This window comes from Ochotona curzoniae, unplaced genomic scaffold, assembly GCF_017591425.1.
Source record: "Ochotona curzoniae isolate NIBS_2020 unplaced genomic scaffold, NIBS_Ocur_1.0 scaffold_3890, whole genome shotgun sequence".
NCBI classification, from domain to species: Eukaryota; Metazoa; Chordata; class Mammalia; order Lagomorpha; family Ochotonidae; genus Ochotona; species Ochotona curzoniae.
In genome coordinates, this window is record NW_024467115.1 from 11,824,235 (window position 1) to 11,848,766 (window position 24,532).

At 43.9% G+C, this 24,532-nt stretch overlaps 1 protein-coding gene across 1 annotated transcript in view; it reads right to left on the reverse strand.

The window, feature by feature from the left end:
* The window catches only part of SAMD3 (sterile alpha motif domain containing 3), a 51,537-nt gene that overhangs the window by 704 nt on the left and 26,301 nt on the right, over window positions 1–24,532 (reverse strand). Inside the window, 6 exon segments of the mRNA XM_040965381.1 lie at window positions 292–330; window positions 333–377; window positions 882–1,053; window positions 4,026–4,199; window positions 4,269–4,295; window positions 18,930–19,097. Of these exon segments, the coding sequence (XP_040821315.1) occupies window positions 292–330; window positions 333–377; window positions 882–1,053; window positions 4,026–4,199; window positions 4,269–4,295; window positions 18,930–19,097 (625 nt within the window).

The window sequence follows — 24,532 nt, forward strand, 5'->3', positions numbered from 1 at the left end:
GGCCTCCCCAAGAAGCCGTTAAAGTTATCAGGACAATAAGCTGCTGCACTCAATGCTGGGTATGTGCTTGCAATGAAGGAATCTCAACTGAACTTGAACTGTGGTTATGCACCATGGGGGGAGGGTTGTGGGACAAGCAGGGGAAATCCAAGCACCTGTAAAACTGTATCATAATAACAATGTTATTAACAATAATAATAATAAAAAGAAAAGAAAATAGACCACCTTCCACTTATGAACAAATGAGGGTGTGAAGATGGACAATGTCAAGTGCTGGTATTAATATAGTACATACCTTGTCCTTCATAATGACAAAAAGGCTGGGATCGCCCCAAAAACATTTGGGAGGAGGAAACATGTAGCCGTCATCTTCATATCTGTTGAGGCAAAATAATGTTGAGAATCTAAATAAAGATACGTTTTGAGCAGGTGTAGGCAATAAGGCTGGTGTAAGAAAATCTGGAACAGCAAAATCACTGCCATCTACAGAAAACAAGCACGCCGTCTTCACTTGGTGTTTCACAACTTTGTTGCTCCAACATCCCTTTCTATTAAGCTGTTTGAAACCTCATGTTTGCCGTGCAGATCACTGCCAGGAGAAGTCTGTACTCTGCCCATTGCCAGGATGATGTTATCATGCTTTGCCATGTGTTTCATGTCATAAAATTGACAGGTTGCTAGCTTGCCAAAGATGCTTTGTAATGTCAAGTGTACTTTGTAAATCTTTGTCTCTGCTCCTTCCCTTACATCAGAAGGAATTTTTTTTTCTTCCACAGTAGTTGCTCCATTGAGTTGCACACTCCACCACAGGAGAGCTTCCCTAACTCCAGAATCCTACAGATAACAGATCGATTCAGGCCACCCCCCCAGGGTCCACTAACGTTTCAGTATGTCTTCATCTGTGTGCTGCTTTATTTTTTCTTGGAATGCAATATGAATTGGATTGTCCACCACTGAAAAAGAAGTCAGTATGTTTTCTGAATAGGATTCCAAAATGGGCCTTGATTTGTTGTAAATATCTGTTCCTGTAAGAAGCTAGACTTCTCTGAACATCTGATAAAAGAAAAATCAATGGATATATCAGATTACAAGGAAATACATTACAATGTAAGGAAGTAAATTACTCCATAATTATAATATTTGAATACTAGTTAAAAATAATATACTAACTATTTTTAGAAACTTGGAGGCAAAGTAAAGGACAGAAGATTGAAATGAACAGCAAAGATAAAGACAAAGTGGAAGAATTCCGAATCTATACATTGAAAACTTTGAACGCAGAACCAGCTGAATGGGGTGTCCAAATAAATATGACTATTAACTATGAGTCACCCAGCCAAGGTGCCAGGATGTTACATTTCTTTAGGTAAACTTCATGGGTATTTTTCTGCAATAGGACCAAAAAATCGCTAGATTTGGGAAAAGTAACCCTTAAAAAAATACTTGATCGCAGTATCCTGCCAGGCAAGCAGTAAGTTCAGATGGAAGCAAACAATGGAAAATGATGCAGCAAACAGTGGGACCAGCGCTGTGGCATAGCAAGTGAGGTCACCAGATGCCAGCATCCCACATGGGCACCAGTTTGTATTCTAGTTATTCCACATCCAACCCAGCTCCCTGCAAATGGCCTGGGAAAAGCAGCAGAAAATGGCCCAAGTGATTGGGCCCATGCCCCTCATGTAGGAGGAGCTGGATGAAGATGCTGGCTCCTAGTTTCAGCCTGGCACGCAGCACTGGCAGATGCAAACAGGTGAGAAGTTAAGTAGCAGATGGACGATCCCTTTGTGTTTGTCTCTCCCTCTCTGTGCCTCTGATTTAGCTAAATAAATAGGGGCTGGCATGGTGGTACATCAGGTCACTCTTCCACCTGTGCAGGCATCCCTTCTGGGCTGTGGTTAGTTCCCCTCCTGCTCCCTGCTTATGGCCTGGGAAAGCAGTCGGGAATGGTTCAAGTCCTTTGGCCCCTGCATCCACATGGAAGACCTAGAAAAGGCTCCTCTTTCCTGGCTTCTGATTGGCTCAGCCCTGGCCATTGAAGTTATTTGGGGAATGAAGCAACAGATGAATAATTCCAATCTCTCCTTTCTCGCACTCTCTTTCTTCCCTCTGTTGGAAATAATGTTAAGTTTATTTCATAGTAAAGCTGCAGAAATATAGAGCTCAAAAAACACCCTTTACTCAACTTTTCCAATCTCTTTTCATTATTACTAATTTGTTTGAGAGACAGAGCACTGCCATTATTGGTTCACTTCACATGTATCTGCAAGGGCCCTGGCTAGAGGCGGAGCCTTAGGATGAATCCAGGTCTCCCGCTTGGGTGGCAGGAATCCAATCACTTGAGCCATCATCACAGCTTCCCAGGGTGTGTTTAGCAGGAACTTGGAGAAAGTACCAGGTATCAAAACTTTAATACCAAGCCCAGCGCGATAGTATAGCGACCAAAGTCCTTGCCTTGAGCACGCCAGGATCCCGTAAGGGCACCAGTTCTAATCCAGGCAGCCCCATTAATAAACTGCATCTTTCGACCATCAGTCAGAGTGCACACGTCTTATTATCGGCTCCGTGCACCAAGTCCATGCTGCAGGGTAGCAACACCCTAGTTTTTCAACATGTATTTCCCAAGTATAAAGACACTCAAAATCAGGAAAATTGAAAATCCTCTCAGCTGCCAGGTCTTGAATCTAATCAAAGATCTCATGTGACAATGAGCCCCCAGCCCCAAACAGTTTCTAAATATCCTTAGCATTGTTGAAAAGCAGAGATCAATTACTTTTCAGAGTGTCCCTCAGTCTAGGTTTGCACTGTATTTCTTCATGATTTGTACTTTCTGGGCAACAATGCTGCCGTTTTTCACTGTATCAGGATACAAAAGATGACAATAAGTCCCAGTGTTGAAGATGATGGAGTGGGGATGTCATACCGGCACCACAGTGGGAAGACACAGAGCCTGAGCTCTCACTCCTGTATGCCCCATCACACAGGCCTGCAGGGACCTCAGCCTTACCATGAAAGACCCCAGCCAGTCCAGTGAAAACCCATTAAGACCCCAACTTCAGGATCAGGCAGGGCTTGTCAATCATCAGTCATACAGTCAGCCCGTAATCACAAAACTCCATGGTGCATTTCTGTTTCACATACAGTATTCTGCTAGGCACTTTGGGAACTACCGGATGTTTCAGACTTCTTCATATAATTAAGGAGCTTATAGTGTATCTATTTGACAGGGTTTTGCTCTAACACTATACTGTAGGGTTGTCCAATCATCATTGCTTTTCCAACAGCCAAAGGTTACCAGCTATTATTCCTGGAGACTGCAAAATGAAGATGAAACATAAACAAACAAAAAACCAGGATGGGCTGTTGAGAGGGTTAAATAAATTAATTCATGAATACCTCAGAGAATGAGCTTGCATTCAAATGTTTGCAAATGATACTGTTATTAAAAAGAACATGTAACAAATTTTTGTGTGTGTGTGGTGGGGGAATATGTAAAATGTTCATTTTCAGTTTGATCAATTGCACCTACAGAATTTTTCCATGAATTGTGCATACATGTAACAACTCTGATGAATCTATCATTCTATGCTGCAACTAAAATTACATTACAATTGTGAGAAGACATTTTGAATGTCCCCTTTAAGTAAAATAAATAAAAGGTTATTTGAGTTACACCTTAGGCTTCTATAAGGCATGGCAGGAAATGACTTGTGATCATAAAGAAAATATTTTGAGTGAAGTTACATTCTAACAATTTCTTAACGATCACGATTGTTGAAAAGTAAGCAAAGTAATTTGCACTCTCAAAATACCCCTCACCCCCGCCACAATATGTCCAGTAGCAGGCAAGTCTTTGATTATGAAGGCAATCAGTGACTGTCATCCAAAGTAACTCCCTGCAATCCACTGCCAATACCCGAGGGAGAATCTCACCCACTGCCTTACTGGACTAGCCCATGACCACTCAGAGAGAGGAAAAAAGCATCGAGACCCTGCAGCCGGAGAGTGTGGTGAACGAATGAAGACACCTGGTAAGGGCACTTCAGGAAAAGAAACATTTTCAGAACATCTCTCCGAGGTGTTCTGTTTCTGATCATCTTTCTTCTAAGTCCCAAAGTCTGGCTCATTCTCTTGTCAGTTTCTCTCCAGTTCTTTTCTGTTTTCATGTATTCTTGCTGGAGCCTTTTAACATGCTCATCCACCTCAGAATCTAGAATCTTCTGATCCGTAGTCAGATGCGTTATCCATTGCGCCATTGGCCCACCCATTACCTCAGAATCTAAAATCACACTTTCTTCCTGCAAAATATTTTCAAAATTAGTGTCCATGAATTTTATGTTTCGGTGGCAGCTGGAGACACCACGAAACGTGGAATCACAGGCTGTTATGGTGAATTCGGTAATGCACCAAAATGAGCATTATCCTATGTAGTTATACTTGAACTTGAATGTGGTTAATAAACAGTTGTTTTTGGAAACAAATGAGTTAATTACAACCAGAGTTACAATCTTTTCTCTGAAGAGATCAAGGAGAGTTACTATAGTTTCTACATCAGCTATTTATACGGAAACCCAGATAATTTGGGAGGTTCACGTTTAATACGATTGTTGGTCCTGTACTTTCATTTAAATTTTAGGGATGAAAGTGTTCAGAAGAGATAGAAGTTCATAAAGTAAGGGCCTGTTGCTGATCTTGTTTGTCTTTTCTCTTCATGGTGCTTTTTAATGGCTGTGCTACCCTGCCATCTAATGATGCAGATTCAAAAATAATTGCCACCCAGCTGTCACTGGAGTTCATGACACATCCGGGCACATTGTGTGTGATGGGGTAGTGAGCAAGTAATATCTTACATAGTCCTGTAGACAATCTAAAGTATTAACTTTAAGGAAACAAAAAAAACTGTTTTTAGAAACACTTGGCTAAACTGTACTTGAGTGAAAACTGATCTTCTGTCTAGTTGACCAATGTGTTAAACAGATATTCCCACAGAAAAATGAAAAGGATGAGCCTAAAATGCTCCTCTATTGGGATTTTTAAAAATGCATCAGAGGGCCCGTGCGGTGGCCTAGCAGCTAAAGCCCTCACCTTGCACCTGCATGGGAAACCTGGAGGAGGTTCCTGGCTCCTGGTTTCAGGTCGGCACAGCACCGGCCGTTGCTGTCACTTGGGGAATGAATCATTGGATGGAAGGTCTTCCTCTCTGTCTCTCCTCCTCTCTGTATATCTGACTTTCCAATAAAAATAAATAAATCTTAACAAAAAAAGAAAACTACATTAAAAAAAATGCATTGGGACCGTTTCAGATAGAACACAGGATTACAAACAAGACAGATTGGTCAAATAATCAGTAGAAAAATATAATTTACCAAAACAGATTAAAATCAAATTTCTATAATGTTAATTAAAAGATACAAGTCTTTCCACAAAGAAAATACAAAGACATGTGCTTTATGGACACATTTTATTTAACTTTCAAAACAGAGTGTTCCAAATTGATGTAAATTATTCTGGGGGATCCAACATTAAAAGAAATACTGTCCAACCTCTTCTGTGAGGCCTCCCGGACACCGTTCCCCGATCTCAGGGAGAATGCATGAGAGCAAGTACGGGTGACCCTCCCTCATGAACAAGTCTCAGACAGGAACAATGAGTTTACGTCATGTAAAACAATGGTTTCATATTAGTAAGGAAACTTGATTAAACTAAAGAAAACGTGGTTCATTTAGCAGTCACGTTTCTCATCCTATCATATTGAAAGGGCTAATCTGAGGGTCACTATTTTCGAGTGGTTTGGGCCATTTAAAAAACGTTTTGAGAAATGTGCTTATTGGCAGTTCTGAAAAGGCAGAACATGAACTGGGAGAGGATATTTAGAAGAGATATAATTGGCGAAGGAGTGGATTGCAGACTATATAAGACTCATAAATAAATAAGAAAATGGCAACTTTACAGGGGAAAAAAAAGCAAAGCATATGAACAGGCATTTTACAAAGAAACATGAACATTTCATGAACCTATGGCAAGGTCATGAATCTCACAGATAATCCAACTGAAAATTAGATGCTGTTCAAAATGAGAAAACATTTCAATTTATTTGTTATTTATTTGAAATGCAGAAAGAGATAGGACAAGGCCAAAACTAGCAGCTCTACCCCGATCTCCAACATAGGTGTAGGGACCCAAGGAGTAGAGCCGTCACTTGCTGCCTCCTGGGATGCCCTTCAGTTGGAAGCTGAAATCAGAAGCCGAGAGGTCAGTACTCAGACCAGATCCTCCTTGATGGAAAGCACGAGTCTGAAAAAGCAAATAAACCACCATGCCAAACGTCCACCCAAGATATCATTTTATTATTATGTTTTTATGGCAATGCCAAATACACAGAGAGGAGAAGAGACATAGAGACATCTTCCATCCGATGGTTCACTCCCTAAGGGACCGCAACGGCCAGTGCTGTGCCAATCCAAAGGCAAGAGTCAGGAGCTCTTCCGGGTCTCCCAGGCGGGTGGAGGGTCCCAAGGCTTTGGGCCGTCCTCAACTGGTTTCCCAGGCCACAAGCAGGGAGCAGGATGGGAAGTGGAGTTGCCGGTATTAGAACCAGCACCCATATTGTATCCCAGAGCATTCAAGGTGAGGACTTTAGCCTCATGCCAGCTAGGCCATCGCGCTGGGCCCAAGATATCATTTGATTTTCAATAACTGAGGAGACAAATGTGATAATAACAAGTGAAACTCAGGGGACCTAAGTAGCTGCCCTCATCTACAACAATAATTTGGCACTGTTACGAAGTCAAATGCTTCCACGAGCCAGCAATAGCACTCCTAAGTACAAATCTTTGGAAAAGGATTACACACACGCACCACGACACACAAACAGGAATGATTATAATCAGCAGCATGGATCAGGATAGCCAACACAAGAAACAAATCAAATGTCTGCTGACGGGATGCAAGCCAAATAAACTGGCTTGCTGTCACAGTGGGGGAAGGACGGTGCCACACAGTTCATCGCGACAGTCTAAATGATTCCCAGAGAGGTTACACTGAGTGAGAAAAAAGGAAGTTGTCAGAGAGAACAGATGCTTTGCCTATCAGTTTGCATACCTTGAGAGCAAGCAAAACTAAGCTACATGCCTTGGGAATTCATGCTTAGGTGACAAACTCATTTATTTAAAAAGCGGGTGAATTATGAATAAATAAATTCAAAGTCGTTTTTTTTTTTAATATAATCCAGCAAGTTTGCTTGTGGGGGTGGGGAGGAGTGAGGAAATGGGAGGAAATCAGATGGACACAGCGGTACAGGCACTGCGCTCATTCTAAAACTGGACTTTGGGCCCCTGCTGTTCATTTTGTATCATAAACATATACAATGGCAAGTTTTAAAATATAAAAGCCCTGATTTTTCTTAAAAAGTAAAGGAAAATAAGTCAAAACAGCTTCCACTACAGAAATGCAACAGAAACTCTAATTTCCGGCATAGACTATTACGCTTGATTGTTGTTGTACCTTGCCAGTCATGAAAAGTAAAGTTTATAAAAGGAAATTCCCCTTAATGGCATTGATGGAACAAACATCATGGTAGGTTGTAGCCTAGACACAGTGGCCTTTCTCAGTACTAGGCTACATAGGACTTTAAGGGTCTTTATAAATTTATATCCTATTGATACATGGATACTTAAAGATTCATACATATGCATTGTTAGATTTGGGAGAAACTTGGAAATTGGCTGATCCACACTGCTTTACTCACCAGCACCTTGAGCTCCTCAAAGGGACAGAACTTTGTCAGACATGGAGATGACAGGGAGTGTTGGGGGAGAAAGGAAGTGTTCCTGTTAATTCAGCACCCACTACTTGAACAAGGATGGTCTTCCTGCTTATAGCGTATATTGAAATGAGGGGACTTGTGTATGAGACCTCTCTGGATCATGTGGAACAGCAGGGTCTACTGCTTTGTACTTGTCTTAGTGGGCAAAGACAGGGCACGTGGTAAGAAATAGTGGGCGGAAGAGGGAAGAACGTGTGAAAGGTACGAAGCTAGAGTTTGGTGCAATGGTGTAGCTCGCTAAACCTCTACCTGTGGCACAAGCATTCCATATGGGTACCAGTTCTAGACCCAATTGCTCTATTTCCCGTCCAGCTCCTTGGTAACGGCCTGGGCAAACAGTCGAGGGTGGCCCAAGGCCTTGGCCCCTGAACCCACATGGAAGACCCAGAAGAAGCACCTGGCTCCCAGCTTCAGACTGGCTCAGCTCTGGCCATTTAGGGAGTGAACTGGCAGATGTCTCTCTCTCTCTCTCTCTGTAGCTCTACTTTTCAGGTAAAATAAATAAATCTATTAAAAAAAATTTTTTCAAAGGAGGCAGGAATCAGTGGCGATGTCACTTTGAGCCCAAGAATCCGTTGTAGAGAAGTGGAGAAGTCACCAGATCGCAATGGTTTTGAAGACAGAGCCTGCTCAAAAATACTTTTTTTTCTCCCCAAAATGAAAAGAATGTCACCCCTTTACTTAGCATAAGTTTGCTCTATATGCTGCACAAGTTTGCAATGATTCTTAGGGAAAATTTTGATTATTCTTACAAGTATTCCAGTAGAAATCTGTATTTTAGGCCTTATGCAAATAAGGGTCCTAAAACTGAGGCTTGGGAACTGGAACTGCTGAGCAGCATCCAGCAGCATGTGACCGATCGTAATCCCTGTTGGCTGTGGCGTTCTCTGCCCACTGGTATGTCACTCATCTCTCGCTCCTCTAAGGGGCGGATTGCCCAAGTCATCCAGTGTGGTGACTGTTAGTCATGTGTGGCTTGTGGTCCCCTAACATGCGGTGTGCCCAAACTGAAATGTGTGCTGGAAATACCAGAATTCAAAGATTTAGCATTCAAAAAAAAATGGAAAATACTTGATTAGTAATTTTTATAATAATTACAGGTTGAAATGATGGCATAGTAGATACAATGAGTTAAATAAAATATACTATTAAGATGAATTCTACTTTCTTTTTACTTTTTTGAATGTGGCTATTGGGAAATAAAAATTACATGATTCCCTTTATATTTCTGTTGAACAGTGTACTAGGGATTTCCTTACACCAAATCCCACCTGTGCTCATTTGTAATTCTATTATTGTCAAGTTAACTTTAGAAATGATGTCTGCCCTGTGGAACTTGGCCAGTCTCCTAGCTTAACATTCAGGCATGTATTCCAGCACTCGGCAGCAAAGCTTCACCCAGGCACCTTGTCCCATATTTCCAAGTGCAGAACTGACTTGTACAATTGCACAGAATTAGTAAACTTGCCACCTGCTGATGACTATAATCATAATTAACTGTCAACATTTTTCTTCCAGTTTTGCTGTCTTGTTTAGTCTTGTACCATAAGAGAAACATCTGCTAAGAGACCAGAGAATAATTAGCATTTATCTAATTAATCAGTGCTGTCTCTGGCACGACAAGCACTGAACAGTAACAAGAGAAAGCCAAAAAGCTTACCCCTGTGCTAGGAGAATTTTTCCCTCAATTTTCAATTCTATTTCGTTTGTAAGCCAAAGGAAGTCAACAAACAACTCTACTGCAAAATTTCAAAGCAGACACACATTTGAAAAAGAGAATATATGCTAAGAGGGTTGAACTCTAAACTTTAGTTCTGATAACTTAATAGTTAATAGCTGATTGGCTCATTGATGGATGGATCGACCTATTCAGCAAGTGTCTGGAAAGGTTTGGGACATAAGTACACTCTACAAACACGGATCAAACCCCAGGTGTCACCATCCTAACCGGCTTGTATTTTAAAAGAAAAAAAGAGGCAGAATCATCCTTCTTGAAAGAAACTACCGTGATGCTCCAGCACATGTTAGAGAGGACACTCGACATTGGGGGGTGGGGGAATGATGGCTTTACTTCTTGTATGCTTCATACAAGAATTGTATTGGAATTGTCCTCAAAATTCAGTTCATGGAGAACATCTATACTGACTATTGAGAGCCTGGAAAGAGTATTCAAGCACATTGACTGGCACAACAAAAAATTAAATATTTTTACCTAAATCTAAATTCCCCTACAAGACAAGTATTTTTATTATAATATTGGACAATACTTCTTGAGAACACCCATCTGTGGCAAAACACATGTATGTTACACCAACACACACTGTTGGTCCCCTGGGGAAGATTTTAGCTGGATCCCCGATACATACTTCCATTCCTTCATGAAGCTGACACAGAGCAGCACATACCAACCCTGATACTTGTGCCTGTCTGGATAGGCAAGATCATGCCCTTGTTGCTAACACACCTTGTGTGCCCACTGAGGATCCCGGCTCCTCATCCTCCCTAACCAAGGACATGGCTTCATCGTCTAAAATGTCTTCAGCTATTGCTGAGAAAGAAAAGGGGCTGAGCAGAGAACCAGCCCGAATCTCCAAAGCATGTGTCCTTCCTGCTCACATTTCATTGGTCAAAGTCAGATTGATGGCCACACCTAACCTTCAAGGAGTGGATAGGTGCAATCCTGATGATTGTTGCGGGGAAAGAATAATTGGTGAGTCACAGTACTGTACCCAGTCATCTCTTTTCAGTTTTTTTCTAATGTATGAACACAGCTTACTTAATGGTTTTGGTCTGTTTGAGACAAGATTTTTAAGAGATTCTAGTTCAAACCATATAAATTAAGATGTTAGGATGGCCAATTCCCAAACCAGGGAAGAGGTTCCTGAAAGAATTTTATATCTAGAAAAAAAAAAAAACCTCTTCAAAATTAAGGCAAATTATTAATATTTTTTAGATTTATTTTTATTGCAAAGTCAGATACACAGAGAGGAGAAGAGACAGAAAGACCTTCTGTCCTTGGATTCACTCCCCAAGTGGTTGCAACGACCTGAGTTGAACCGATCTGAAAGCAAGAACCTGAAACCTCCTCCAGGTCTCCCACGCGGGTGCAGGGTCCCAAGGCTTTGGGCCGTCCTCGACTGGTTTCCCAGGCCACAGGCAGGGAGCTGGATGGGAAGCAGGGCCACTGCGATTAGAACCCATATGAGATCCCGGCGCATTCAAGGCAAGGACTTTAGCTGCTAGCCTACTGTGCTGGACCCGAATTTTTTTTTTTCTCTAACTTGCAGTTAAACAAAAATCAAAAGAGTTGGTTACTTTAGAACCTACTAGAAGTACTATCCATAGTCCTTCAGGGTGACTTGAATGACTATTAGACAGTGAGCCAAATTTGCATGAAAGAATAAAGAGCCCCCGCTATAGGTCCCTGCCTAGGTTGCCTTGTACCTAGGCAGTGTTACACAGCTGGGAGAAAACCAGCTCATAGCAGGTGGGCTTCCTGGGTCTGGTTAATGCCAAATCTGTTTTAACTATAGCAGTGTGCCAGCATAGTTACCCGTTTGATTTTTTCTTTTAAAGATGTGTGGGGGCAGATGCCACCTGCACACAGCATGCGTGGGCCCTGGGTAGGCAGGCAGGGCCCTAGGCTGGCACTGCCAGAGGACTGGGCATGGGGGCTGTGGATTGCTGAGGGAAGCAGGTCTGGAGATGTGTGGAGGGAGGACTGCTGGGCGAGAATATGACAGGTGAGGAGTGACTTGTGGGGGACTTTCAGCCTGTTCTGCAGCTGTAGGTAAATGAAGGGGCTGAGACCAGGAGGTTTAGAGGAAGGGAAATGGATGTCTTTTTGAGGCTAAACCAATATGCCCAACCATGAGGGAAACCTAAACGGGACTAGTTGGAATCAACTACTGCCTACTGGTGCGCATGAATGCTATGGCTGGGGCGTCTGCTTGGCAGGGCTCGACCGCAGCACCTGCCAGTGTCAGGGCAGTGTGGACTATCTCAGGCTGGGCCAGGACACTAACCAGCTCATGAGAGAGCCGAGTCTGGAGCAGATTCTGTGGGGGATCATGGCTCACCCCTGTGGAACTGCCATATCTACTGGTTTGCTCGAGGGTTGGGAGTGGTGATGAGCTGAGCTAGGCATGACCATCGAACTCCCCAACACTCATGAGTACTGGGGTTGGGAACAGACCAAATTGTTCCAGGCCGAGCACCCACAGGTGCACCCAAGAATTGGTTGTGGGCCAAGCCACAATATCCAGCAGCACACACAAAGGCTGAGATTTGGGGACAGGCCATGCCAGGTAAGGGCCTGGCACCCACTGGCACATGTGAGATCTGTGTCTGGGAATGGATCTAGTGGGGAAACTTGGAGAACTCCCCTGGTAGGCCATCGCTCCTGCTGGTGAGCTCACGAGTCAGGGCTCGGTGTTGGTCAGGTGGGAAGGCCTGACAGATGTGTGTGTTGGCACTGTGGAGGCAGACTGGGCAGGGCCAGGCCAAACAATAACACACTGGCATGTGTAGGAGCCAGCATGGGGTGCGGGCCATACTGGATTTGGGTAGGTTATTACATCTGCTGGTTTCCATGAAAGCCAGGGATGGGGCCGGGCTGGCTATGGCTAGACTACAGCACTCACTAGTGAGAGTTGGGACTAAGGGCGGGCTGGGACAGGTTAGGCTGCAATAGCTGATGGCAAAGACCAAGAGGGATGATGGGTTATGCCAGGCTTGGTCAGAGCAATTACTAGCACATGCAATATCTGTGGCTGGGAAGCAATCCTGATCAGGAAGTTAAGGGGATGCCCTCGCTGGGCTGTGGTTCCCATGGGTGAGTGCGAGAGCTGGAATGGGGGTGGTGAACTTAGCTGGACATGGCTATGGTATCACTCAGCATGGGTGTGGACTTGGTCTGGGTGTGCCAGACTGAGTTAGGCTCCAGCACCCGCTGGTGCTTGCAACAACAAGAGTGTGTGTAGGATAGGCTGGTCTACGTCTCAACATCTGTTGAACCATGCTAGAGCTAGGTCTGGGGCCAGACCAGGCATGGCTGGGCTATAGCACCCAACAGTAAGAGCTGCAGTGGGTGGTATGAGCTGGTCAGGCAAGGCCACTGTTTCTGTCAGGACAGGAAGTGGGCCAAGGACCCACGGGTGTGCATGAGATCTGCCACTTGGAGGTGAGCTGATAGAGGAGCTTTGGGAACTCCTCTGTCAGGACACAGTGCTCCAGGTGAGTGCAAGAACCAAGGCTGGGAGGAGCCCAGACCAGGCCAGGTTACAGTATGTGCCAGCATCTGGAAACATTTACATAATATGCAAGTAAACATCATGAAAATAAAATGAATTTTTTAAAAGAAATAATAGAGAGATCACTGCATGGATAAACACAAGAGATACCACAAATATTTGTAACTTTTTTCTACCTTATTTCAAAGATAAGTGTATACAGCAATAATTGCAAATCTGTGGTTATGTGAGTGCACTGTACAGAAATATAACTTGTGCAACAATAATAGCAGGAAAGAGGAAAGGGCAGAGTTTTATAAAAGTTTTAAAGTCCAGCCTTGTGGTACTGTGAGTTAAGACTGCATGCTGTTACAACATTCCATTTGAACTCCTTTTCATATCAAGGCTGCTTCACTTCCTATCCAGCTCCCTGTGAATGTGTCTTGGAAATCAAGTGAAGGCAGGCCACATGGTTAGGTCACTGCCATTCATGCAGAACACCAAGGTGGTGGTCTTGGTTTCTAGGTTGGCCTTGCCCAGCCCTGGCTTTTGTGGCCAATTGGGGAGGGAGCTATAGCACGGGCGATTGCTGCCTCCATGGGAAAGATTGCTTCCTACAAAGTAATTAAGAAAGTGATGCCAACTCATTAAAAAATGGGCAATGGATCTAAAGTGGTGGTATAAAACTCAATAATTACTCATGGAAAGGCAAATCACAACAAGAAGGATAGTATATTTTCTACATTAGTGGACTTGGCAAATAGGAAGGCTAGCTAACACCAAGGGTTGGCGGAGGTACAAAGATATGTTCTGCTGCGGGCCTAGCAAAATCATCATTGGGAGCGTCTTTGGTCAAATTGGGTACATGTGTGTCATGCGCCCCCTCAGACCTGCTTCTGGGCTACAACCCAAAGAAACAACTCACAACTCCACAACCAACTATGTGTGTTCTTCGCTGTGGAGGCAGGGAACCCTCTGTATTGCTTCCTGTAACACACACTTAGCTCATTAATTCCAAATATTATGCTTTTTTTGTCAAAAAGATTCACTTATTTTTATTTGAAAGGCAGATTTTTCACAGAGAGAGGAGAAACAGAGAAAAGTCTTCCACCTGCTAATCCACTCCCCAAATGGCCACAACAGTCACAGCTGAGCTGACTGGAAGCAGGGAGCCCAGGAACAACCTGCAGGGCTCCCAGGTGGGAGTAGAGGCTCTGGGCCAACCCCTGTCTCCTTCCTCAGCCATAGGCAGGGAGCTGGATCAGCAGTGGGATAGCCAGGACACAAGCCTACACTCATACAGGATGCTGGCACTGCAGGCAGAGGATCATCATGCTTTGCCACTGCACCAGCCCGATTCCTATAAGCTTCTAAATTGTTTTCATCATTGAACTGAAGAAATTTCAGAAAGTTATAAAATTAGTTGGCTGTTGTTTTGATAATCTAATTACATCTGTTTATAAATATAAAACAAAATGTAAAAATTAAGGATAGGATATGTATTTATCAATGTGTGGGGCTACAAATGATTTAAAGTTTTAAGTCTGATGCATACCATGCTATAGCACCAAAACTGCAGGACTGCACTACAACGCAGGCAGTGAGGTAAGCTCTCAGGGTCGAAGGGCACGTATTTTCATGTTTCACCTGTTTATTTAAAGGGCAGAGTGACAGCGGGGGAGATAACAGAAAAATCTTGCATCTGCTGGTTTACTCCCAGGATGCCTGCAACAGCTGACGCTGGATCACACTGGAGCCAGGAGCCAGGAGCAGGAGCCAGGAGCCAGGAGCCAGGAGCCAGGAGCCAGGAGCAGGAGCCAGGAGCCAGGAGCCAGGAGCAGGAGCCAGGAGCCAGGAGCAGGAGCCAGGAGCTCCACCCAGGTCTCAGTCACTTGCATCATCATCTACTGCCCTTTAGATGCACTAAGGTGCACTAGGCTGGGTCAAAAACAAGGGCAGGAGCCTAGCACAGTAGCCTAGTAGTTAAAGTCCTTGCCTTGCACAAATCTGGGTCCCATATGGGCGCTGGTTCTAATCCTGGCAGCCCCAGTTCCCATCCAGCTCCCTGCTTGGGGCCTGGGAAAGCAGGCGAGGATGGCCCAAAGCCTTGGGACCCAGTACCTACATGGAAGACCCAGAAGAGGCTCCTGGCTTTGGATTGGCTCAGCTCCAGCTGTTGCAGCCACTTAGGGAGTGAAGATTTTCCTTTCTTTCTCTCCTCCTCTCTGTATATCTGACTTTCCAATTAAAAAAAAAACAACAACAAAGAAAAAAGGCAGGGGCAGGACTTGATCTCAGACACTATGACATGAAATATGGTCATCCCAAGAGGTGGCTTAACCCATCGTGCTACAATGCCTGTAGGAAATGTATTTAAAAAAAATATTTGCTTATTTTTATTGGAAAGAGATTTACAGAGAGAGGAAGAGTCAGAGAAGGCACCCATATGAGATGGTGGAGTTTGTAGGCAGAAGATTAGCCAAGTGAACCATCACATGGCCCCCTCCCCGCAAAATACATTTTGCTGCACTGTGAGACAGCTAGGATGCTGCAGGATTGTTTCTGGGAACATAGTGTGCAATTCGGAGTGATGCAGTGACCCATGTAACATAATGGCACATTTTTGTATCCATAAAGCATGAAGAGTTCATATATACCAATGCACAGGTGATCCCTGGACATAACAGTAGATAGCAAAATGATACTGGGAAAGTAGTTAAACTGGTGTCGGAGCTTGTGGGAGACAGAGGACCAGGGACAAAAGCTCTGAGACTTCTGGTCAGACTTCAAAGTCTGCAGCTGTGTGGGTTTTCAGAGGAAGCCCGTGTGCTGGCACCAAGAAATCCACCTTCCTGCGTGAGATGTCTGCCTTCACTTCTTCGGGAAATTCCACCTGATTGCAAAATGAAAGCAACACCAGAGACAAAGCAAAGCAGAGGCATGAGCATCTCTGTCCCTCGCTTCTTCCTTCCCACGTGCTTCCTCCAGCTAGCCAAACGCACTTCCTCGCTTTCTTGTGTGTGGACGACGTCCGTTTGTTGCTGGCGTCTACACTGTCCATCTCTGCAGCACAGAAAAATATTTTTTTCTAGGTAATGGAAATTTTGTGTCCAGTCAAGAAATTAAGGCTGTAAGAGATACACAGGTGCATCTTATCTTTATTGGTATTTATTTAATTTCCCAAAAGCTTACAAGTGTTTTGAAGGAGATACCATGTTCAAAATAAAGGCTATGAAGTTGGACAACCTGTCTCTTGAATGCAATCCCATGAACTAAATCCAGTGTATGGGAGCTCCCAGTGCCCGTCTAGGTATTCTTTGTGCCTAATACCTAAGGAAGGTAGACAATGGAGAAACACACGGTCTTTGTAATATTTCAATAGAAATATTTCTCACATTTTTAAGCTTTTAGTTTTATGAAATCTAAGGTTGTAAAAGGGAGACTATAACCTTTAAAAAATCAGCAGTTAGCAGCTAAGCAAGGGAACAGTAAATGTTCACCAGTAAGATCTGTTTGCCAGGAAAAATGTTGCTTCCTCAGACTGAATAACGACCGTCCATAATCTCTTCTGTAGCCCCAGCTGGCAGGAAGGTCAAACCCGAATGCTGTGGAAACCTAGACTCCTAACCCCATCACTCTCAATTCCCTGCTCTTTTTGCAGCAGAGGCCCCTGTGTAGGCCTTAGCAGAATTCACCCTGGTGGTCACGTGCTTCAGTGGAATCGAGAGGTAAGATGTGAAAAGCTCAATTCCACGAAGGACTCAGATGGCTTGAGAAGGGCACAACATGTGAGCATAGCAGTTGGTTCAGATATGGTGCATCGACACAGAGAAACTTGTATTTGTCTTTCGGGCTGCTCTCTCTGACTCCGTAGCCTCATTTTTGATGTCTAGTGATGCGGATACACGCTCTCACCAGCTAGACTTATCATTCATCATTTTCAGTGAATTTGCAACGGACATAAATAATATATACAAAAAAGAAAGCTGGGTTTACAAAATCATCCCTATTTTTAGCAAACTGAAAATCAAATCTTTTGAGAAAATCAATTTATACAAATTACAATTATGCTCTTTACAATGTGACTCTGTAAGAATATAAAAGATATTTTGAGCCTGGCGGCGTGGCCTAGTGGGTAAAGTCCTCACCTTGAACATGCCGGGATCCCATATGGGCACCAGTTCTCATCCCCGCAGCTCTACTTCCCATCCAGCTCCCTGCTTGTGGCTGGGGAAAGCAGTCAAGGACAGCCCAAAGCCTTGGGACCCTGCACCCACATGGCAGATCTGGAAAGAAGTTCCTGGTACCCTGCTTCGGATCGGTGCAGCACTGGCCGTTGCTGTCACTTGGGGAGTGACTCATCGGACGGAAGATCTTCCTCTCTGTCTCTCCTTCTCTGACTTTGTATATCTTTGTATATCTGACTTTGTAATAAAAATAAATAAATCTTCAAAAAATATATAAAAGATATTTTGTAAAAAAAAAGATTTTTTGTTACAAATACTGTTTTATCTTTTGATGAGTTTAGCTTAGAATTGAAATTCTGCAGCCCTAACAACATTATATCAATGCTTCTGAAAAGTTGCTTCACTAAATCTAGAGCACTTCTCAGCTGTTTTCTCTTTTTGTCAAAGTAGACAACTGACTTATTTAGCACTGCCTTATCATTTGAAAATATCACTGACAATTATATTGCAAATATACGGTCTTCATACAAAATTTTGTGTAATACATGGTACTGGAAAGAATGATATACACAGTTTGTTTTAAATATTCCTGTCTCCTGGAGTTTTTAATTAATACTAATAAAACTGAGCTGCCCAATAGTTTCTTCTAGTGATATCAAATAAATGTGCTAGATCAAAAAGAAATACTTTTCCACCTTCAGGACATACAAACATGCTGTATTTGAGGTAATGAGCAAGGATCTTCATTTTATGTGGCATGTTAAGATAGAAATAGAATTGAGAGGACACTTGGTAGTTGGGATGTGCTCCCCAAGCAATTTAATCCACTTTATAAATAAGAGGAATATTGTGTAAGCTTGTTCAAAGACCTCTGAAGTAGCTGTGGAATACTTACAGTGTCTCAAATAAAACCACTTTGCCCCTTTGAGGGAAAAATCTGCAAGCTTCGCCTGTCCACACATTGCGAAGCTCTCCACAGCCCACTCTGGGTGGCAGTTGGAAGCCTTCTCTTCCGGCAGGTAAGGGAAGGCTAAGTTTTACATTTGTCTGTCCGTAAGGATTACTTCCTCCTAGAGACACGTGCTGTGTCTTGCAATTCTGATGCTGATTGGGTAGCCTGTGTTTTGTGCTGGAGTGCCTGGGTTCAAGCTGGATTCTGTTCTCAATTCCAGCCTCCTGCCTTTGCGTACCTAGGGGAGAAGCAGGTATAATTCCTGCAGCAGAGTCCATGCCCCCCGCTTAGGAGAGCTGGTCTGATCCTGACCCCGGGTTTCCACTGGCCCTGTCACCACTGCTGTAGGCATCTGAAGAGGGCACCTGTGGACGGGAGTTCTGTCTGCCTGTCTCTGGCTCTGCTTCTCAAAAATAGAAGAACTCCCAGTCAGTCACTTTTAAAGTTTCCATTCATGTATGCTGTATTAAAAAACATAAACTTCTTGCAGCACTAAGGACTTCAAGAAGGATGTGGAAAAGAATGAACTTGAGATGTTTAACGACACTCTTTGTTTTTGGAAGTGTTTTGGAACTCTCGGTCACATGATTAGCAATGTAAAACAGATTTCCTTGGTTGCTGATCAAATCTCAATTTTTAAAAGGCATCTTATTTTATACCAATGATTTAAATGCTATTATTTCTTATTCTCTAATTAATCTATCAGGTTTTCAGAACAGTTAAAGATCCAATCTTACCTCCATCTGTGCAATTTTAATTTCATCATGCCTTATATCAGCAAGAGATTTCCTTGTTTGACCTCGTCGGTGTCCAAATTTACATTTATTTTTCATCACTTGTTCATCATCTTCTATAGGTCTTCGAACATACTTAAAACGATCTTTGAGAGCTCGTTTCCATAAAAGCTTAATAAAATAACAAAACAGGCTAGTTAATCTTCAAAAAGATTGAAATAATTCCATATAATCAATAAAATCTCTATAATCCCTTGGTTTGCAATTCTCTTTACATTGCAGTAATAGAATAATATACCTATCTTTTCATTTCTCATTACAAAAATCTTGTGGCACTGACGTAAAAATTATAGTTCCTAAATTGTATTTAAGGAAACAGAGTCAGATAAAGGAAAATATTTGCATTGTAATATAATTACTGCATAAATGAATTTAGCTCTTGATTTTTCTAGTTCTCCGAAGTGGATATTGTCTCTCACACTATGGTGTCTTCACGATACATTGCACTTTTCTAGTGAGTTCTGGGAAAATCTCATACTGACTCATTGACTGATGAGTTTTCTTAAGAATTTTTTTTTCATCTATAACTCCTCAACATTCATTTTGGTGGATACCACTGACATTTACTCAGCAAATATTTGTAGTGCATGTACTATTTTGAGTCCTAAGACCAATTCCTGCCCTAGGAAGGAGGGAGGATGTAGGTTGGCTAAGATTTCAGTTTAGAAGACGCATGAGTAATTTCAATGCAGGATGAAAGGTGTTAACAGTAAAGAAAAGAGACAGTGTTGACACTGTGTTAGGAAATCATAGAAGCCTTCTTGTAGCAGGTGAGACCTGGGTGACAAGGTCAGATGACTGACTACACGAAGAGGGTGCAGACAGTGTTGAAGAGTGCCAGATGGTTGGGTACGTAAAGCAGCACATGCAGGGATGGAGAAGGGGAGCTGATACCGTTTAGAGAACTGCCAGCAGTTGCCCTTGGCTGCAGCACAGACTCAAGATGGAACATGACAGAAAACAGAGAAGGAAGTAATGTAGGAGAAAGAAGCTTGTCCTGCACGGAAGGACCATGGTTACCCACAAGGAAACTTCAACGAAACCCTGAACCACACCTCAAGTCCTCCACGCGCAGGCTGCAGCAGCATCTCCAGGGAAAGATCTGCCATGGGTTCTGACTCTCCAGCAACGTTTATGTAAGTTGATGCCGAATCACAATTATTGGAGGACTTATCAGAACACAGCTTTCTGGTTCCTGCCCTCCAGGTCTCTAACTCACAGGTCAAGGATAGGACTGAGAATGTGAATTTATCACAAGTTCCTACAAAGTGTGGATAAAGCTAGCCCAGAAGGAAAATTTTGGTTCAGTAAGTTTACATGGAGCCCAATATTTGTATATTTTGAAACTTTATAGACAATTTGCCTGCAGAGTCATGTTTAGAAGTCTTCTGTCTCATGTTGAGGTAGGAAAGTAGATGGACAGACTTGAGTTCTGGTAAAATCTGTGTGGCATGAGGGCAGCTGAGAGGATCAGAGAGGTGGAGAGTGGGTGGGGAGCACAAGTGGGCTCTTTCAACAATGTTCTCCTGGGCCTTTGTTTTGTTCTGGAAAGTTCTCTCTCTGTCCCCTCATATTGGCTGGTATCTATTGAATTCTGCTTTGGGTCCAGATCATGGTTCAACATCCGTGCTTCACAGACACCCTCTGTGGCCACTCCAACAGCTCGCTGCTGTTGGTTAGTGACACCCACCTTACCTTGCAGGCACTCAGCTCACTGCCAACATCCCCCTCATTTTCCTTTTAAAATGCTTTTATTTATTTAAATGTATTTCAAAAGGAGAGTAAGAAATGGATACTTCCATCTGTTGGCTTCCTGTCCAAGCAAGCAAAGGCTAAATAAGACTAAAGCCAGGCAGGGACCCAACTACTTGAAGCATCACCAGACATCTCCAAGGAGGCACATTAACAGGAAGCTGGACAAGAAGCAGTGTAGTTCAGGTTCAGACCCTGTGCTCCAACATGGGATGTGAGCAGCCCAGGGCCATAAAACCTACCTCTTTTTTTTTCTTTGTAATTATTTTATTTTGACAATCTTTACATAGTTGATTAGGGCACAAAGGGTCACGGGTTACAGGAAAGTGGATAAGACCTTTGTTTTCATGTTATTATTGTTGTTTTTTTCTGTATCTGGGGTAAGGGAAAAGAAAAAGGGAGAAGCCTCACTCAGCCTCACACCTATCCCCAGGTCCCCGATGTAGGGCATGCTCTGAGGGTCCTGCTCAAGTGGTTTTGATAGTTCAGTTGTTCTGAATTGCTGCCAATCTCGTCATTCCAAACATGATGAAATGTCTCCAGAATCCACTGGCTGACATAGTCTACCTTAGAGTCTCAGTTTGCTCAGATTTTCACTGCCAACACATGGCTGGGGTAGATATTGATTTTTCTGTCCTCCATCCTCTGTTGTCGTACAGGGTATCCTCTGCAGATTCCTATGGTCTTCCATATCCTCCATATGCACTTGGATATGCTCTCCACTGCGTATCATTCACTTCTTGGTCAGACCAAGGAAGCTGCAATTCTCTTCATGGTTGAGGTTCTGAGTCCGGCAGTTTGATTGGAGGGATCCTCAAAGAAACTTCGTCTGAAGTGATCCCAGACCTGATTCTTATGTGTGCTTGCCTGTAAAGGGTCCAGCACAGTCTATCACCCCAATCAGCTTATGTACATGCTAGTGGTTGCTGGGGCAGTTGTGTTTCCAGCCCTGTCTTTCACATGAACCAATGAGTGCTGCAGTCCAGCTTGATTCTTCTGCCCAGCACACATTGACCCTTACATAAACTGGTGGGAGCTGCAGCCTAGTTGAAGCAACCCTCAATAATCCCACCAGGCCTGCCCTCTACCCTGGTTCCCATGCCTTCCAGTATGTCCCATAGACATGTTTAGTCTGTCCCACATCCCATTCAGATCTCATACATGCCAATGGGCATTGAAACCTGGTTCAACCCAACCGGCCCCCTTATCCAGCCCACACACATGCTGGTGGGTGCCATTTTGTCCAGCCACCACTGCCCTAGTCCTGGTTTTCATGCTCTCCAGTGCAAATGATAACTCAAGAGGGAGGTGCCCACTATTTCTCTACTGGGCCACTCCCACTCCTGGAATATTGTATTCTCCAGGTGGTTCTGTAGCCTAACTTGACAGAACTAGCCCCTACTGCCAGCTGATGCCACAGCAAAACCCAACCAACTTTCACCCACTCTGATTTATGCTTGCATCAGTAGAAGCAGTCAGCCTAGCCTTCCTTTGCCCAAATCGAGTGCACATGAGGCCCACAGGTGTTGTAGCCCTGCTTGGTCTGGTCTGCCCCCATCCCAACTCATACTTTCCAGTGGAAGTGGCGGCTCAGCAGGGGAGCCCTCCACATTCCCCCTACTGGCTTTGTCCCCTCCCTCCCTGGTTCTCACATGTGCTGGTTGGGCGCTGTGGCCCAGTCTGGCATCGCTCCCACCCCCTCACTTCAGCATTTGCCAGTGGTTGCTGTAGCCTTGCCAGGTTTGGCCCACATCCAATTCCAGCTGATGATGGTGAGGGTTACAGCCTAGCCCAGCCCAGCAGGCACTCGAAACTAGCCAAGCCTACCCCTTTTTTTGTTTGTTTTCTTTAATTCTTTCTCCCTCATTAAAAAAAAAATTTTTTTTTACTTGAGCATCAGAGAGATAGAAAGAGCACATCTATCCACTGATGACTTACTGCCCAAATGCCTGAAACAGTTGGGACTGGGCCAGGCCTGAAGCGAGGAACCAGGAATACAATCCAGGTCTCCCACAAGAGGAGCAAGAATCCCACTACCTGAGCCATCCCTGTTGATCCTTAGAGTCAGCGATGGCAGAAAGATACAGGTGTTGACACAACAGAGTCGGAGCAGATCCTTGGGTCTTGGCCTCGCCTGGTAAATAACTCACTGTGTGAATAGTAGCCAAAGCCTTAAATCCTGAGCCTTAGGGCTGCCCATGGCCACTCATCTTCCCTGCAATGTCTTGTGCTTAAAAAGACTGCTCTGGGTCTGAAGAGGGAGAAGAGCCTGTACTGGCCAGCGCCTGGTCCCAGCCCTAGCCATTAGAGAGGGTCACTCAATGTCTTTGGGTATGCTTTCCTCACAGGCAACTGCAATGCCACTGAGATAACTCTCGTCAAGTGTTTGCCACTTAGGGTTCGTTGCTCCTGGTTATATGGCTTCAGTGTCAATACAGCTGGTTTTTGTGGAGTCATTGTTGTGCCATAGGTGGTTAAGCCACCACCTGCAATGCTGGAAGCCCACCTGGGTATAAGTTCCAACTGTTCCACTTCCAAACTAGTTCTTTGCTGATATGCCTGAGAAAGCAGAAGAGGATAGCCCAAGTCCTCAAGCTCCTTCACCTACATGAGAGACCTCGAAGAAGCTCCTGGCTCCTGGCTTCAACCTGGCCCAGCCTTGGCCATTGTGGCCATCTGGGGAGTACATCAACAGAAAGAAAATTTCCCTAGCCCCACCTCTTTTCCCCTCTCTCTCTCTGCAATCAAACACACACACACACACACATATATATACATATATACATATATATGTATATATTTTCTTAAAAGGTATTCCTTGCCCTCCAGGAAGCACCATGGTCTAGGTTGAACAGACCCAGTTCTAGCACTAGCCTCAGGATGAAGCAAGGAAGCTTCCACAGGCTAGCTCAGCCCACTCCTAGGCCTTAGTGCCTTCAAGCCTAAAATGAAACGACAAGATCTGCCTCTATCAACCACACTGGATTTTTGGATGACTCAAATGAGTAGCTTCTCCATGAAAATATTTGTAAACAGCAGTGTTGCTCGGAGCACTCCTCCGCAGCCCTGGCAAGCAGCTCTGGGGCTGGCTTTGCTGAAGTCCGTGTGAGTCAGAGATGGCTCACTACCGCAGGCTGTGGGCCCGACCCTGCCAGCACTGTTTTACAACAGCCCTGAAAGAGCAGAGGGCTGGTATTTTTCATTAGTCCAAAAACATGTGAACTAGGGGAAGTTTGACGTTTTTCTCATGTTCCCTACAGCGCTCAGGGACCTCAGGCTGCTGAGCCTGCTGGGAAGTACTACAGCAATCAAGTGCTAGAATGCATTTGAATGACCACTTTCGTCTTCCCAGCCTCTCCAGTCTTTCCTTATGAACAGTTTGACAGCATCAGAAAGAGCAGCAAGCAGATAGAGCCTTCCACAGGGCTGTCCCACCAGCGAGAGTTAACTGAACATCTGCTAGGAGCCTTGCCTGGGATAGACAGGTAAGAGTGCCAGAGGTACAGAATAGCTATCCCCTTTTCTACATGTGAGGTATGGAAAATTCCACATGGATACGATTCCCTCCTGGAAACTCTGAAATTAAGAAAAGAAAGAAAGAAAGCAAGAAAACAAGCAAGAAAGTAAGAAAGAAAGCCCTTAAATTTAAGAATCTCTGGTGCGTATCAATGTTGGGACTCCAACATCTGTTTTTGTTTTTCTTGCTTTGTTTTGTTACAGAATGAATCTGGGTTATTGTGTAGGCTACTTTATATGCAGCAGCAAATTTTTGAAAGGCTAAAACGCTATAAGCA